The sequence below is a fragment of the Sphaerodactylus townsendi genome, linkage group LG06 (assembly GCF_021028975.2).
Source record: "Sphaerodactylus townsendi isolate TG3544 linkage group LG06, MPM_Stown_v2.3, whole genome shotgun sequence".
Taxonomy (NCBI): Eukaryota; Metazoa; Chordata; class Lepidosauria; order Squamata; family Sphaerodactylidae; genus Sphaerodactylus; species Sphaerodactylus townsendi.
This window is the reverse complement of record NC_059430.1, coordinates 132,091,760-132,107,463: the sequence shown is the minus strand read 5'-3', so window position 1 is coordinate 132,107,463 and position 15,704 is coordinate 132,091,760. Positions and strand designations below refer to the sequence as shown.

Genomic DNA, 15,704 nt, shown 5'->3' with positions numbered 1-15,704 from the left:
CAGAGGGGAGGACCCCCCACCCCAGAACGCTGATAGAGCATGCAAAGACTGGGGGAGAGGAGCAGTTTCTACATTTTGCCCCCCTATGTCCAGCTCCCCACCCCACCTCTGTAGTTCCCGTCAGTCGCCTGGTCCTTATTCTGCTCCCTCCTCCCCCCCCCCCAAAGCTGTTTTATAGTGGTTGTACCCAGACCCCCTTCCAGATACAGTTTATTGCTGGACTTCATTTCTATCCCACTTTTCTCCCCAGAGGGGACCCAGGATGGCTTCACACCCTCCTCCTAACAACCCTGCGAAGTAGGTTCGGCCAAGGGAGTGCAATTGTTCGAAGCCACTCGGCAAACTTCCACTGCCGGATGGAACCCAGGGATTTAAACCTGGGCTTCCCAGATCCTAGTCCAATGTGTCAGCCACTACTGTGCGCCACCAGTGTTTGGGCAGCTCCTGTGACTTGCAAGCTACTCCTTGTGTTATTTGCTACAGAAATAAAAGAATGATGCGAGGCCAGCTGACCCCCACCCACCCGTGGCCCAGGTGCAATCCAGCCCTCCCACTGCTCTGGGCTCAGTTGTGCTGAGCCCCACATACGTGCAGCTCCCCAGGGATCTTTTTGGTGCTCCACTCTGAGGCATGCCAGCCCCATGGGCCAGCTTCAATTGTCTGCTCTGGGTCCCCCCCACCCCTCCAGCACAACCAAAGGAAAGTGACACGTGGCAGCAGGAAAGAGAGAAAGGGAGGGAAACAAAACTTTATTTTCATAGGGGACACTATGTACAGCAGGAAAGAAAAGACCCGAGGGGGAAACCAAACACCGCCTCCCCACAGCACAGGGTGGGGGCAGAGGAAGGGCCTGATCCCCACCTCTTGATCCTCTTCCCCTAAAAGGGAGGAGGGAAGTGGCCACGCTTCCTGCCAAAAGACCCCCTCCCCCTGGCAGCCAGCATGAAGCCCTGCGTGGCCCCCACTCCAGCTCAGTCACTGTCACTCCCCTCCTCACTGGACTCGGAGGCAGCGTCACTGGCACTAGCCTCCCCCTCCTCCTCCTCCTCTTCGTCCTCATGGTTGGAGCGGTCGCTGCCACTGAGCAAAGGGCTGCGGCTGCCCCGACGCTGGTGGCCCTGGCCATTCTCCTCTTCCTCCTCCTCGCTGCCGCTCTCCTCTTCCTCCTCCTCGTCCCCTTCAGGCCGGCCCCCGTCCTGCTCGGAGTCCTCCTCGTCATCATCGCTGCCAAAGATCTCCTCTTTGTCTCGGGCCGCCCGCTCGTCCTCCTCGCTCTCCTCCTCTTCCTCGCCTGCTCCTTCCACTTCACTGGCTTCCCGCTCGCTCTCGCTGGCTGATCGGCCTTCCTCCTCCTCCTCTTCTGCCTCACTGGCTTCCTTCTCGCTCTCGCTGCCCTTATCTTGCTCTTCATCTGGGAAGGAGAAAGATAGATGCCAGAAGTCAGGCATGAAAAACGACTGGCCAATGAAAAGACAGGAGGCTACAACTGTCTTTTTTGAAGACAGGTTGGCCAGCTTCAACAAATTGAAAGGGGAGGGGGGTCAGAACAATCCATCAGGCCAAAGCAAGGGGGAACTGCGCCTGGGGCGCACACGCGCCCTACACCCCTGCCGTGGCACCGTTTGCCCCCGGAACACACCATTGGCGGCCTGACCATGCCCACTCCGCTGCTCCGCCTGGGGCTTCGCACCCCACCCGGCCCCGTTAGCGCTACGTCACTGCATCAGGCATGGGGAGATAGATTGAGCCATTCCTCAAAGTGGCCTCCTAACATTGCACAGAGGAGACTGCCTGCAGGATAAGAAGACTGCCAGGCGAGCAGCTAACCATCTCCACCAAGACCTGAGGGAGAGAGAACTGTGGTGGGAAGGAGGGGGAGCCCCACAGAAAGATGGTACCTGAACCCTGGGCCTCTTTGCCCATTTCTTCCTCCTCTTCCTCCTCGGGCTCGTGGTTCTCCAGTTGGGCTTTGCGGGCTTCCTAGAATGAACAAAGACAGACCCATGAAGACGACAAACAGCAACCAAATTCCCCACTGCCAGCCGTCTCGTAATGAGTCATCTCCCAATTCCGCCTTCTTTGGGGGGCTCAAAATTGGGGCACTGATGCTCAAGTCTACCAGGGGCTCATGAGCCACTGCAGTATCCTGGGGGTTCTTCCACAACAAGAACACCCTGAAACCTAATGGACTTAATTCACAAATGTGGTTGGGTTGCTTTTTGTCATTTGGGAAAATATTTATTTGCATGCTAGTATTCGGCTAGCCCAGGGGTAGGGAACCTGCGGCTCTCCAGATGTTCATGAACTACAATTCCCATCAGCCTCTGTCAGCATGGCCAATTGGCCATGCTGGTAGGGGCTGATGGGAATTGTAGTTCCTGAACATCTGGAGAGCCGCAGGTTCCCTAGTATATACTAATTGGAACCTGCTCCTAAAATGGTAGCCAGAAGCACCAGTGTGCATGTAGGTTCTTTCCTGGACCCCCACAGCAGCAGCAAATTGAGAACGGGTGCCACCTGTGTTGTAGAGCATCTTTACTATAGAGCAGGGGTCCCCAGACTTTTTAAACAGGGGGCCAGTTCCCTGTCCCTCAGACTGTTGGAGGGCCGGACTAAAGAAAGCTATGAACAAATTCCTATGCACAAATGATTGTAAAATGTTTGATTTCACCTTTCAGCCTTTCTGTCATGGTCTATTTTTAGAACAGTGACCAAAGTATGTCAAGCACAGGGTGGGCTCCAAATATTGTTGGGGAGGCTGTGGAATACCTTCCCCTGTAAAAAAGAAAAGCAGAACTTTCCCAATGAAGCATTCCATCTAACCCAGGATCAGGTATCTTCCTGGGTTCTTTCCTCCCTAGCAGCCAGCGAGCGATTCGCCAGCCTGGCTGATGCCAATGGGAGTGAGGCAGAACAGAAAGCCTGAGAGCAACACATGGAGTAGCCGAGAGGGAAGGGCGGAGCAGGAGTTGCCACGTGTAAGGTTTCCAACTCTGGGTCAGAAAATTCATGGAGATTTGAGGGTGCCATCATGTAACTGCAATCAACAGCCGTTGGGGCCGGTTCCTCCTCTCCCTCGAGCCCCCACTGCACATGAATGGAGCCATCGCCGCCATGCCTGGCGGGCCGGATAAATGCCTTCAGGGGGCCACAGTTTGGGGGCCGTAGTTTGGGGACCCCTGTATTACATGATAAGCATTGAGAGTAAGTAAGCTGACATAGAAATATTTACACCGATGGTATTTTGAGTGTCTCTAATTACTACGTTGTTTGATTTCAGCAAAATAAGCTCGGCTATCAGGAGAATTTCCCCCCCCTGGAGGAAGCTAAACCTACATTCATTTATCTTCCCTGAAGAAGCTGTCTTGCAAAACTTATGTGCACATCTGGTTGGAATGATTACATATGATTACTAGTGCATTTTTGCTTGTAAATGTATGCAACCATGCACTGTTGAAGTTTGAAAATGCTTGCATTGTGATTTGCACTTTACAATTGCAAGGGACTGTCGTCCCAAGTGTAACAGGGCATTCCAGGGAACTTGTCCCCAGCTGAAGAATTGGAAATGCTCTTTGTGAAGGTTTTTGTTTTCCTCCTAGCCCTGAGTGGGATTCTCATAAGTTGCAATTTATTTTCAACACAGTATGTTGTACTCAAGCTTTTCTACTACGTGCTATCTTGTGTTTGATAAGTTTTGGTGTTGAAGCCAGTGAGGTGACAGCTGCACTATATTAAATTCTTAATTAAGGTCTTTATGACTAACATTTAACTTTGACCAAGGATATCACATTTGTAACTGTACTTGGGAGTCCAGGCCACAACAGCTCCTGGAATTTTGTGCCCCTCCTGTCTATCAACCCTGGACCAAGGTAGCCCTCCCACTGGATCCTCCCTGTTTAAGCCTCCAAAGAGAGATGTGACTCTGCTCCAGCACACGGGGGCGGGGGGGGGCGGGGGGCGGGGGGGCGGGCAGGGGGAATCAATGCTTTACCTGTGCTTCTAACTCCTTCTCATTCATATCTCTGTGCTTCACCACCAGTACAGCGTTGGTGCCCGACTGCACCCCAGCCTTGGCGCGTCGCTTGCTCAACCGCACTCTGGGAGAGAAATGGAGCAACAGGGTTAGATGGAGGGAAAGGGGAACGCATGTGCACACATGCAGCTGGGCTGCAGGACAGCATTGGATCCCTCGGCTCTCAGCAGCACCTTCCTTTAAAGTAAGACGCTCTGCCCTCCAAAGGTGCAAATCACGTGGTTCTCCAGAACACCTTGAGCTTCCCTTCCTTGTCAATTGCCTCCTGTCCCTTCGAGTTGGAGGGCAGTTGCGAACAAGAGCCTCCAGCAAAATGATAGGCAGTTGCCAGAAGAGGCCCTGCCCAACAGCAGGCTCAAGAGCACCCAACACTGGAACAGCCAGCACTACTTCCCCATGCCCCCACTGCCTTTTCCCATCCCCAAAGCCGTTGATGAGCCGCCTCACCTGGTCTCCAGTTCATTGTAATAGACCCCGTCGCCCTCACGGAAGATGAAAAAGTAGTTCTCCTCATAGCCTTTGCTGGCCTTGTTCTTCACATTCCAGTTATACTCCCGAGCAATCTTATAATCATACCTGGGGAAGGGGGGGAGAAGGGAAGAATCAGTAGCCCTCAGCTCTCCGCAGAGGAAGCCCCCTCACAAAGGAGGCACAGTCCTCTCCCACACATTTCCCCAGGTAGTTTTAAAGCAAGGGTTTTTTGACCTCAGGACTGCATCACTGTTGGCTTGCAGCATTTCAAGGCTTTGTAGCCAACAGAAAGGGGACCACTTCCAAGAGCCGGAAGCTCAGCACCCAGCACAGTGCTTTACCCTGACCGTGATGACTGGGAGAAGGACACACAACGCACTGGGCGGCATTTTGGATTCTACAGAATTCAGTTTGTTTTGGCACAGATGTTCGCTATCCTGGTGCAGAACTGAGGTTGGTTGGGGATGTATCATTCTCAGAAGTGCGTGGTAAATTATGCCACAAACTGCTAGCCCACGTGCTACCCCAAAGACAGGACTCTTCCACCAAGGTGACCAAGGCTGGGTCTTGGCTGCTCGTGTTCAGAGGAAAGTTGGAGACTCAGGATGACTGAATTCTCACCCGTTCAAATCAATTCCATAGAAACCTGGCATGCTGTTTCCTGATCTGCTAGTTTTCTACATTCACATATTTGAAATACCCAGCACCCTCCTAATGGGTGGCAGCAGGTGAGAAATTCTGCTGAGTTCTTAACAAATGCCAGAACTTTGCATCTATGCAGAGGGTAACACAAAATGTGGGTTTCTTAAAAATTTGGAGAGGGGCTCCCTCTTTCAGTCTTTACTTTCTTGACCAAATTCCACCCACCCACCCACCCCCAGCCACATACACATCCTCAGGGGCGTAATCCATCTCCTCGTCCTGGTCACGTTTCCGCTTCCGCATCGTCTCATCCACTGGAAGGAAATAGGCCACGAACTGGTTCCCTTCCTCATCCATCATGCCCCTGAAGAGAAGGTTGGGAGCGTTAATCAGCTGAACGTCTTCAGGTACCAGCAAGTTATTCAGCTGGGGAGAAGAGGGCATCAAAGCTGACAGGCTCCTGCCCCCGTCGTGCACATGGGAAGGAAGGAATTTCCTGCTGGACACTTTTTTAGTGTCACAGTAAAGAGCCAAACCCTGCTTTAGCTGAACAGCTATTTTATTCCTCCAGCATGAATTCCCGCCCTCACTGCAATCTGCCAGGCTCTTCGCAGTTGGCTTTACAGGGAACTGTGCATCATTCTCATCTGTCAGTGTGCTGCTGCTGCTGCAGCCTGGACGAGTTCCTCTGAGGATGGTGTTTAATGTTTGGAAAATGAAATAAGGAGACTGAGGCATGGTTTGGAAGGTCACTAGTTCAAATTTCACTTCCACCACAAACCCACCAGACAGCTTACAGGCAAGACACAGTTTCTTGGCCTCGACACCCTGCCTTCAATATGGGGTTAACAATGCAGACCGACCACTTGGGGCAAGAGGAACCCAGCACACTGGAGGCTAAAAGGGCCACGTCGGGGGTGGGATTGTTACCTGATCATGGCTTGAGACATCATGTCCAGGGCAGCAGCCCCACTGGTATCCTTTGGTGCCGGGTCAGAGTCAAAAATGACCTGAGCGCAAGGGTTGATCCACATCTGGGCAGAGGGGAGAAGAACAGTCTCCAGTTCAGTGAGAGTTTTGACTCAAGAAAGCACAGCTGGCCTGACTTGTACACGGAGGCGGAATCCTGCCCAATGTACCACCCCCCCCCCATCTGAACCTGTCCATGATCCACCCAAACCAACTCTGACCCTAAATGGGTGAGAGTGAGAAGGTGCCTGGGGGGATCCTGACGCCAAATCATTAGCGCCTACTCCCTTCTGATCATCTCTGTTTCTCCAGGGGAGGAAACCCCACTGAATTTAAAGAGGAGGGAGGAAACCACACATGAGAGATCTGTGGCAATAGCTGGGGGGAGGGGCTCCAGTATGCTAACCCAAGACATGCCCCCTGGGCTACCTGAAAGCCCCAGCCCAGCCCAATTCCACTGCTGGTCTTACACAAATAACCTTACCTTAAAGTCGGGAAACACGGGCATCACCTCGACAGGAGTCACTCGAGGTTTGCTATAGTGTTGAGAAATCTGGAGACAGAATTCAACATTGTGAGGGGGGTCAGGGGTCACAGGCAGCCTCTCCCCAACACCACAGAACAGGAGAATGCTGGAATAACCCATTCTGTTTGCAAAAGCCCAGCCTTCTCGGTTTGTGGCTGGGATGTTTTCTCTGCACTGAGCCCTCTTTTGAGGTTTTAAATCCAGCCCACTTGGATACCCCAATGTGTTCCCTGAGGGAGGCCAGCTCACCGATTTCTGAGCATCCTCAAAGGTCTTCTCAATGGCTGCAATTTGACTGTCTCTGTCCTTGTAAATTTCCTCTTCTGTGAACTGCTGCTTGACAGAGACACCGATCCTGAGAAGGAGACGGGAAAATGAGCAAAAGGATAATCCGGGAGGGGATAACAACCACCGGGGGCCTCAGACATTTCGGAGGAAGCCCTTGGAATTGCCAAAAAAGCCAATGCGCTTCTGGGCTGCATCAAGAGGAGCACAGTGTCTAGATTGAAGGGCATAATAGGATCACTTCATTCTGCAATGGTCAGAGCTCAGGTGGAATACTGCGCCCAGTTCTGCTTTCATGGTGTGCTCCTGCATGGCCGGGGGCTGGACTGGATGGCCCTTCTGGCCTCTTCCAACTCTATGATACTATGGAACTTCTTCTTGAAATTCAACCATCCTCCTCCCCAGTAGCATATCTTGAAGGAGTGGGAGGAGGCTTGAGCTCCAGGCACCAGTTGAGTGGATCACATGGGAGGGGGGGGGTGCCACGCCTACTTGTCTCCTGCCACAAACTGTGCCCCGGCCTCAACCTGGCAGAAGTTTGGCTTACACCCCTTCAGCCTCTGCTTCCAGCGCCTAGGGGGTGCTGGGTGCGCCAACGCAGGCTGCGAGGTCAGGGCATGCATGTCAAAGCAGGCCGCCAGGATTGGGCCTAGCCACTTGGCGAGTGTAGGCTTTGGAGAGGAATCAAGCGGTGAGGTGCAGGAAGAGCATACCTCTGCCCCAAGTAAGCCCCAGCCCAGGTCTGGCCCAACAGGGGAGGGGGGCGTTCCTCACCCATGGATGAGCTCAGGCTCAGGGCGTGTCTGGGGAGAGAGGAGAAGCCATCGCCCCCCCTCCCCAGAAGAAAGGGTGCCCTCCCTGACCCGGACAAACGAAGGGCCTTAGCTGCCCCTGCCTGGGGCATGCAAGACGCAGGTCCCAGGGAAACCAGAGGAGATGAGTCTTGTTGGGGCTTCACTGTCTGCAGCACTCACACTGCCTCTTTCTCTCTCTCTATCTCTCCCTTCTTTCTTTCTTTCCCCCTCTCTGTGGACTAAGCAGGGCGACCAGATCTTGTGTCGGCTTCCAGACCAAGAGGTAAAAGGACCTCCTTTGCGTTTGTTTCTAATCCTCTCCATGAGGGTGGGGAGGCGGCACTCAGGAAATTTCCAGCAGGGAGAATGCCAAGGCCGGGCGGAAATCGAGTTTTTCACGGCAGTTTCAAGATCTATGGTTGTCAGAGCTAATTATCTGCTTGATGCATTATAAATGCTCCTCCGGTTACTATCAGGCAGTAACACAATGGCTCAACTGAAAGGGGGGACGCAAAACAGCATCTTGCTAACTTAACTGCACCAAAGAGAAGGAATGGGAACTTCAAATAAGGGAACTGTTCAGGACCAAGAAAAGGGCTTTTACCCAAAGAATGACTTGTTGGAAGCTTTGGGGTGAAAAGTTGGGGCAAGGGGTTAAGAACACACAATCACAGATACAGTAGCACAGAAAAAGGTTCTTTTTGCTAGTGCCATCTGCCACCAGTCTATTTACCTGCAATTCCTACAGAGTCCAAGGGTATTCACTGCCCACTAAGTGGGCGGAGAACTGCACATTTTTAAACCCTATATTACACAGACCAAATTCAGTGGGTTTACTTGTGTAGTTTGCAGACCTAGATGCACGTTACCTGGGACTAGACTAGATCCATTGAATTTAGTGAAACTTGTAAGTAAATCTGGCTTTGGAGTGCAAGAATATCTTTTAACCTAGTACATGCTTGATGAATGTTATTAATAATGAAAAGCAGAGGAGAACCAATTTGAAATCCAGCACCTATTTGTGTAATGGGGGGGGGGGAGCAGTCAAAATAAAAAAAATGCATTTAGGCTGTTTCAGGGAGTAATTTGGGAATAGTTCAGACTGCTTTGGCAGGTCTCTGTTGATCCCCAGCGGGCTCTGTTCTTTCATTCACTATGTCTAGCACCGTCAGCTTTTAAACTCACCAAGCACAAGACTCAGCTAGTCACAAAACAAAAAAGTAGCAGGCAAAGATTTTCCTGCTTTACAGGGGTGTGTGTGTGTGTGTGTGTTCGTGTTCAGGGTTGGAGAAAACATCCCCTGCTTTGTTTCTGCAAGGGAGTGGGCTGTTCAGCGAAGGAGCAGAGGCAAGTTTTTAAAACGGTTCTGTGGAAGACGCAATCCGACTGCATGTCATTGATGGGAAGCAGGAGAGGCTGGATTCAGCACCCTCCCCCCCCCCCCCCACACACACACTTAGAAACATTTTACTTGGAGCGTCATCGGCCACTATACACAACTAGGGCAGCTAGAAGCTGGGTGCACACCTGCTCCCAAGGAGGAGAAAGAAAACTCCTCCAGGTGCCTGGCCTCTCAAATGCCCTCAAAAAACTCAAAACTCATGGCCAAAGGAAGAGGTTCACTAGTACTCAAAGCAGGATAGCAAAAAAGAGCACATATTCACAGGCAAATTCCAACAGTTGATCACAGTGGATACCAAGTCTCTAAGGGTGACCTGTGTTGACACAGGGGGAAAGAGGCCGCTGGAGCTTTCCCATGGAGACTGTGACTCATTAGGAAACCTGGCTTCCAAACCCTTCAGGGATTTTCTACTGGACAATAAGCCAATGGGCCTCAGTCTTCCAGTCTGTAAACTTGAAATAATAGCAGTGCTTCAAAATTAGGAGATAACAGTCATTTCTATTTATTCACCGTATAAGCGCCCCACATGTCACTGTATCGGGGCAGCTTATAATATAAAAGATAATAAAGTGACAAGCATTTAAAAGTGATAAGATGGCCTAGTTCTGTCTAGACGTATTTTAAAACAACATGGCTATAAACCCATACAAACAGCAGTTAGGTTTACAAATAGCACTCATCTGGTTGTTGTGGTGGCCCATGTATAGTACAGTTATCTAAAAGATGGGCATCAAAGGTGGGGGTGGGGTGCAATTGCAGTGTTTGCCCCGAGCACCATTTTCTGTAGGTATTCCCCTGCCCCACTAGCCTTCAGAAGCCAAAGTGTCTCCGCTGGCCCTGGGTAGAAGTTAACTCTCACAGGGCTTTGGTTTGTGGTTTCAGCTGGGGGGAGGGGGGCATGCCTCGACTGTCCCACTTTTGCAACCTTGAGTTTGAATGTTTATAAGACTGTGCTGGATTGCAGGATGCCTCAAGAGGCTTGCTTGCTTATTTGTTTATTTATATATACCCCGCTCTAAACTGCCTAGTCTGGTGAAGGTGGAAAAACGTAGTCAGGGCTGTTCTCGTCACCTGGTCCTCCAATAAACGGGTAGAGTCCAAAGTCCTGCCAAGACTCTTTACTGATGAGGCCAGATGTAGGGTCTCACCATTTAAGGCTGGCAGTTGGAAGTCCCCCGGCCTCTCCTCCCGACCCAGCCACAGGATCTCTGTCTTTGCTGGATTAAGTTTCAGTCTGCTTGTTTTCCTGATGAGGTGTTGTTTGGATACCTCCCCCTCGGATATCACCTGCAGACCCGGGCCCTGGAGGAAAGAGGTCATCCAGCGCAAGGCTGTCCCTCTAACTCCCGGGGTGGACCAGAAGTTCATGGTCTACTACGTCAAATGCAGCGGTAAGATCTAATAATACCAGCAGCGCAGTCCCAACTCGATCCAATTGGAGCCGGAGCTCATCCACAATGGCGAGTAGCACAGTTTCCACCCCATGACCAGCACAGAAACCAACACTTTTGCGTCATCCAGGAAAACCTGTAGCTGTTCCGCAACCGCGCTCTCAATTACCTTACCCAGGAATAATAAATTTGAAACAGGGCAGTAATTGGCCAGACCCAAAGGATCTAAAGATGGTCTTTTTAAAAGCAGGCGGACCACTGCCTCTTTTATCCGCCCTGGAAATACTCCTTGTTCAAGGGAGAAGTTGATAATTTTGAACAGGGTGTTCCGTAGCACCTCCTCACTGGCCTTCACCAGCTGGGATGGGCACGGGTCAAGGAGACAAGTTGTGGATTGAGCAGCAGTCAGAATCCTGTCAACATCAGTGTGGTCAAGCAGAGGAAGAGAGATGCTTGCTAAAAACCCTTTCATGAGCAAGTAACGACGGTGGCCTTAGGCCCTGGAACCACTTCCCAGGAGTCTGGGCTCACCATGAACTTTGTGACTATCATTTGGTCTCCTTCGGATATTTGTCCAGTGGAAACACACTTCAGAAGTGTCACAAATAAATTCAGAATGTCCCAAAGATGCCAAATGTTTATACTCACTTAACCTCTGGCTTCTCATTGGAAACCCCATAACGGTTGAACTCGGTGGAGATGTATTCGGTCTTCCTCATCCACGGCACCACCTTGGCATGCTGCTGGGAACTGCACGGGAGAGAATGAGGAGGGCATGGGTCTCCCTCTGGAGGCCATTTCTGGGCACTGCAAGCCTTCTGTTTCTAGCCCTCTGTCATGTCCCTGATGGTCCTGCCATGTTGCTGCTTTCCTCACCTTCTTTCTGTTGCTCCTGCAGAGAGGTTGGAAACTGGTGTGTGTGTGTGTCTGAGCCTGTCCACTTTTTGGCACGCTACTCCTCCCTTATTCCCACCTTGGCTTCTTGATGGGAACACTGCTTGCATTCCAATCACTTAACTTAGAGATAACATAGCAGCTCTGCTCTAAGAACTCAACTTTGCAGTTATGTAAACACTGTCTGCTTAAACCAGTTTCACCCGGCTTGGGAGGAAGGGGTATATCAATGTCTCACCCCATATGTCCCAGGTACCATCGTGACTGTCTCATCCATATGTCCCAGGTAGGCCTCTGCGATCTGCACAGGCTAATTTACTGACAGTCCCTCGGCCCTCTATGATGCGGCTGGCCTTTAGTCCCTAACCCCGGCCTAGTGGAGCACTCTTCCATCAGCTGTTCGGGCCGCCTGTAAAACCGAATTGTTCCGCAGGGCCTTTGGGGAGGCCAGCCGCGGATTGCCTGGCCCTTCTGATGCCCCTGCACCCCTTGCTGTGCCATCTCCGGCACTGCCAATGTAAGATCTTATCTGGCACTGGGATCGGGTGCCGTCAACAAATTGAGGTTGACCAATGGTGGTTGTGTTAATGTTGCTGTGTTTTTAAAGGTTTTAATATCACGTGTATATTTTGTTTTATTTATTATGTATTGTACTTATACAGTTTTGTTGTACACCGCCCAGAGCCCTTAGGGGTGAGCGGTTTAGTAAATCTAAATCATCATCATCATCATCATCAACCTAGGTCCTTGGGAAGGACTTGATATTCAGAGATGAATTCCAGACACTTGTGCTGTGCTGTTATGTGTATAATAATAATAATAATGATGATGATGATGATGATGATGATGATGTCAAGGCTTCACACACCCTCATAGCTTAATAAGAATGAACATCAAATTTGGTTTCTGGGGTTCTGCACAATTTGCTCCTTCTTCTGATCTTTAAGAGAAGGAAGTTTTTAAGACAGGGAAAGGATTTGCAGGAATTAGAAATGGCCGAATCCAAGGGGGCAGTTGGGAGAGAGAAAATAAAGGGGGAAGGCATCCAACAGTGGGCTTGAGGTCCCACCAGCAATCCCAAAAGGTGATTTGACTGTTGCTGGTCACCGCCAGGAAATAGCACAGTTGAAATCATGGTGCTAGGGAGGGGAAATCAGTACCGTTTGGAACTGGTTGGTGCTTGGATCTCTTCTTCAAGTAGTTTCTCATCAGCTGGATCTAGAAGAACTATAGGAAGCAACAGAGGGTGCAGCCACGGTCAGAGAATGCAGGGATACTGGACCACATTCCCACCACCAACCCACAATGGCAGCTGTCAGCAGCCTGGTTTTTGCAATCAAGCAGTCAATTGACAGCTTGGTTTTGCTAACTGAAACAAACCTAAGACAGTCTTATGAACACATCCTTCTGATGGAATCCTGCTTGTTTGTTAGACTGAGCTTACGCATTTCAGTTTTTGCACAGAAATAAGTCCTCCATAGCATCAAGGGCCTGCGATCCACAGTGAAGATTCTTCCTCACAAAAGACACACCTCCACCACCAGAACTCTCGTGCCCACTCGGTTAAGCACCACCCTGGGCCTGTTGCTGGTATGCACAGATTGATTCCCCAGACCCTGAGACTCTCACCGCTGGGATCGATGCGGTACGTGTCAGGGTTGATCAAGTCTATGGTGACCCCTAAATCAGGCTCTGTCAGTAAGTCATGTTTGTGCTGCTTCTCCAGAGAAGTGGCCTTGTATTGGACAAACCTAGACACCAACGGAAAGGAACAAGATGCACAATGAACAGCCGGAAGCCCAAGGTAGATTGTTCAGAAATAACTAATAAGCTCTGGGGTGCTGTGTGGTTTCCAGGCTGTATGGCCATGTTCCAGCAGCATTCTCTCCTGACGTTTCGCCTGCATCTATGGCTGGCATCTTCAGAGGATCTTCAGATGCCAGTTACAGATGCAGGTGAAACGTCAGGGCGATATACTAGAAGCTAAACCATACAACCAAAATTCCACAACACCAATGATCCGGCACAATGAAAGCCTTTGACAATACAATGAAAAAGCTCTATTTTACACCAGGCTAAATCAAGCTAACAAATTAAGTTAACTGATTCAGACTGCATAAATGCGTGTCCAGAAAGAACCAGCAGTTCTTTTTATTGGAAGGTTTGTGTAACTGTCCATTGACAAAAAAATGTAAATACAGAAACAACTCACTGACCGTTTTTAACACCACACCCCAGTTCACCAACTTAATAGTTACATTTCTTCAGCCACCACATTATTGGACCCTCATCCTCTGCCTCCCCTTTGCAGAGGAAGAGCCCTTTGCTTATAAGGTCAGCTTACCTGTTCTGGTCAAAGGGGTAGGTGATGAATTTGGGGTCGAAGGGGATGTCGGGGAGACTGTTGCCATACTTCACTCGACACACCACCCCTGATCTACAGAGAGAAGTGAGAGAGATAGGCACATTGTCCCCACTCTAAGCAGAGGAAATTTGGAAGGAGAAGGCTCTTACCTCTCAGGGAGCGTCCGGTGGGAGTTGGGCCTGCAGACAAAAAAAGGAATGATGCGTTATCCTGGAGATGCCACCGCTGAAGATGTTAAGGGACAGCTGCCAGACATGTATACCAAAAAGGCTGAGTAATGAAGAGGCAGCCCCCAATATGAGTCACAGCTCTGCCATAAAGCCATAGGCATCAGACAAGCCATTGTTTTCTCAGATGCCTCCCCCTCCATGGAAGAGGGGGGGCAGGGGGTTATGCCATAAAATCTTGTAGGTTGTTATGACAATTACAAGATCACATACACAAAGAACATACTAGAGAGTTTGACAAATACTAAGGATTATAAACAGGAGACCTCAAGAAGAGCCCTGCTGGATCAGTCCAAGGGTTCACCAAATGGTATGGTATGGTATATTTAATTTATATACAGCCCTCCCCAGAAAGGCTCAGGGTGGTGCACAACAACATAAATAAACATAACATCGTAGAACAACCGTCAACAACATAGGGTCAATAAACATAACATCGTAAATCATAACACAGCGTGATAAACATTACATCATAAATCATTGTCAGAATCCCAAAAACTGAAACAAACATGTATAAGAACAGCAGTTTATTGAGTATTGAGGATCTTCTCTGGTCATGCCAGAACTGAGATTTGCCCGCGCAAAACCCAGTAGTTAAAGCAAAATGCACCCCCCAATCCTGGGAAAGCGCGCTCAAAAGGAACTGCGAAAGAGATAACGGTAAAGACCGCCAGGCACTGACCTTGGCCAGCACCTGGTACAGTATAACATCATACAGAAGACAGTTGAAAGTCAGTTAGAAATGCAATTAACCCATTCCTCCACCCTCAGCATACAGAAAGCAGAAATAGCAAAATCCCCATAATAACAGGCCTCCTGACAATCGTAACATCGGACAACCACCATCAATAATGGCAGCTAACCCAAAGCTTCCAGGAAAACGAGGGGCATCATTCATCTGTTCAGAAAGACTGTTTAAGGGCATGGAGGTTTGATCTAGTGGCCATTTGTAGACCTCCCTCTCTCTCCAGAACTTATCCAACCATCTGTGAATGTTTCTCTGGCCCAGTACTGTGTTTCTTGAGCGACAGGGGAGAGCATCAGCTTGGCATGCAGAAAGTCCCATACTAAGTCCCAGACGGCTCCAGTTAAAGCAGTGGTGGCGAACCTATGGCACTCCAGATGGCCATGCTGGCAGGGGCTGATGGGAATTGTAGTCCACGAACATCTGGAGTGCCATAGGGATCAGACAGCAAAGGAGTCAGCTCCCCCAGCACCCGCGAGTGAGTGCCACCATTCAGCGTAGCAACCCGGCCCTTGAGGAACGAAGTTCTGTCCCGGGTCAGAAGCAATCGGATGCTTCCAAGAAACTCGCAAGCAGAACCACGGCGGCCACCGCCCTTCTTAAGGCTAGAGATATACTGCTCCTGCTCGTGGAGGTTCCAGCCAGCCACCGCGGCTAGCAGCCTTTTCTAAGACCCCCAGTCCCATCCCCAGAAAGGAGTCTCAGAAGCAGTCACCGCAGCAGCTTGAGGCGGGGAGTTCCGTAAGCCTCGACAGGCATGATGAGACCCTCCTACTCCCCCCACCGCAAGGGCCCCAAAGAGTTCCAACGGCAGTACCTGTGGCCCGGCTCCTCCCGCTGCGCCTGAGTCTGGATGGTGGGCGCCATGGCAATAGCGGGGCCCCCGGCGAGCGACCATGGGCGGAGCTACGAAATACTTCCGGTCACGAAGCTGTGCCTGCTGGGAAATGCTGTTCGACT

The 15,704-nt window shown here is 50.5% G+C and overlaps 1 protein-coding gene across 1 annotated transcript; it reads right to left on the bottom strand.

Annotated features, from left to right (window-relative positions):
- Window positions 1-722: 722 nt before the first annotated feature.
- PAF1 (PAF1 homolog, Paf1/RNA polymerase II complex component) lies at window positions 723-15,696 on the bottom strand. The gene is made up of 14 exons (XM_048500078.1): window positions 15,562-15,696; window positions 13,922-13,951; window positions 13,752-13,844; window positions 13,037-13,158; window positions 12,568-12,634; window positions 11,162-11,263; window positions 6,891-6,996; window positions 6,600-6,668; window positions 6,077-6,180; window positions 5,394-5,510; window positions 4,481-4,609; window positions 3,992-4,097; window positions 1,899-1,980; window positions 723-1,411 (listed from the first exon to the last, which is right to left on the bottom strand). The coding sequence occupies exons 1-14, from the start codon at window positions 15,609-15,611 to the stop codon at window positions 972-974; spliced, it is 1,617 nt and encodes a 538-aa protein (XP_048356035.1). The 5' UTR covers window positions 15,612-15,696; the 3' UTR covers window positions 723-971.
- Between the last annotated feature and the right edge of the window lie 8 nt (window positions 15,697-15,704).

Coding starts and splice junctions, on each gene's coding strand:
- PAF1 (XM_048500078.1), bottom strand. CDS start 15,611: ATGGCGCCCACCATCCAGACTCAGGCGCAGCGGGAGGAGCCGGGCCAC. Junction 13,845..13,921: donor CACCGGACGCTCCCTGAGAG/GTAAGAGCCTTC, acceptor TTCTCTCTGTAG/ATCAGGGGTGGTGTGTCGAG. Junction 6,997..11,161: donor AATGAGAAGCCAGAGGTTAA/GTGAGTATAAAC, acceptor TCTCCTTCTCAG/GATCGGTGTCTCTGTCAAGC.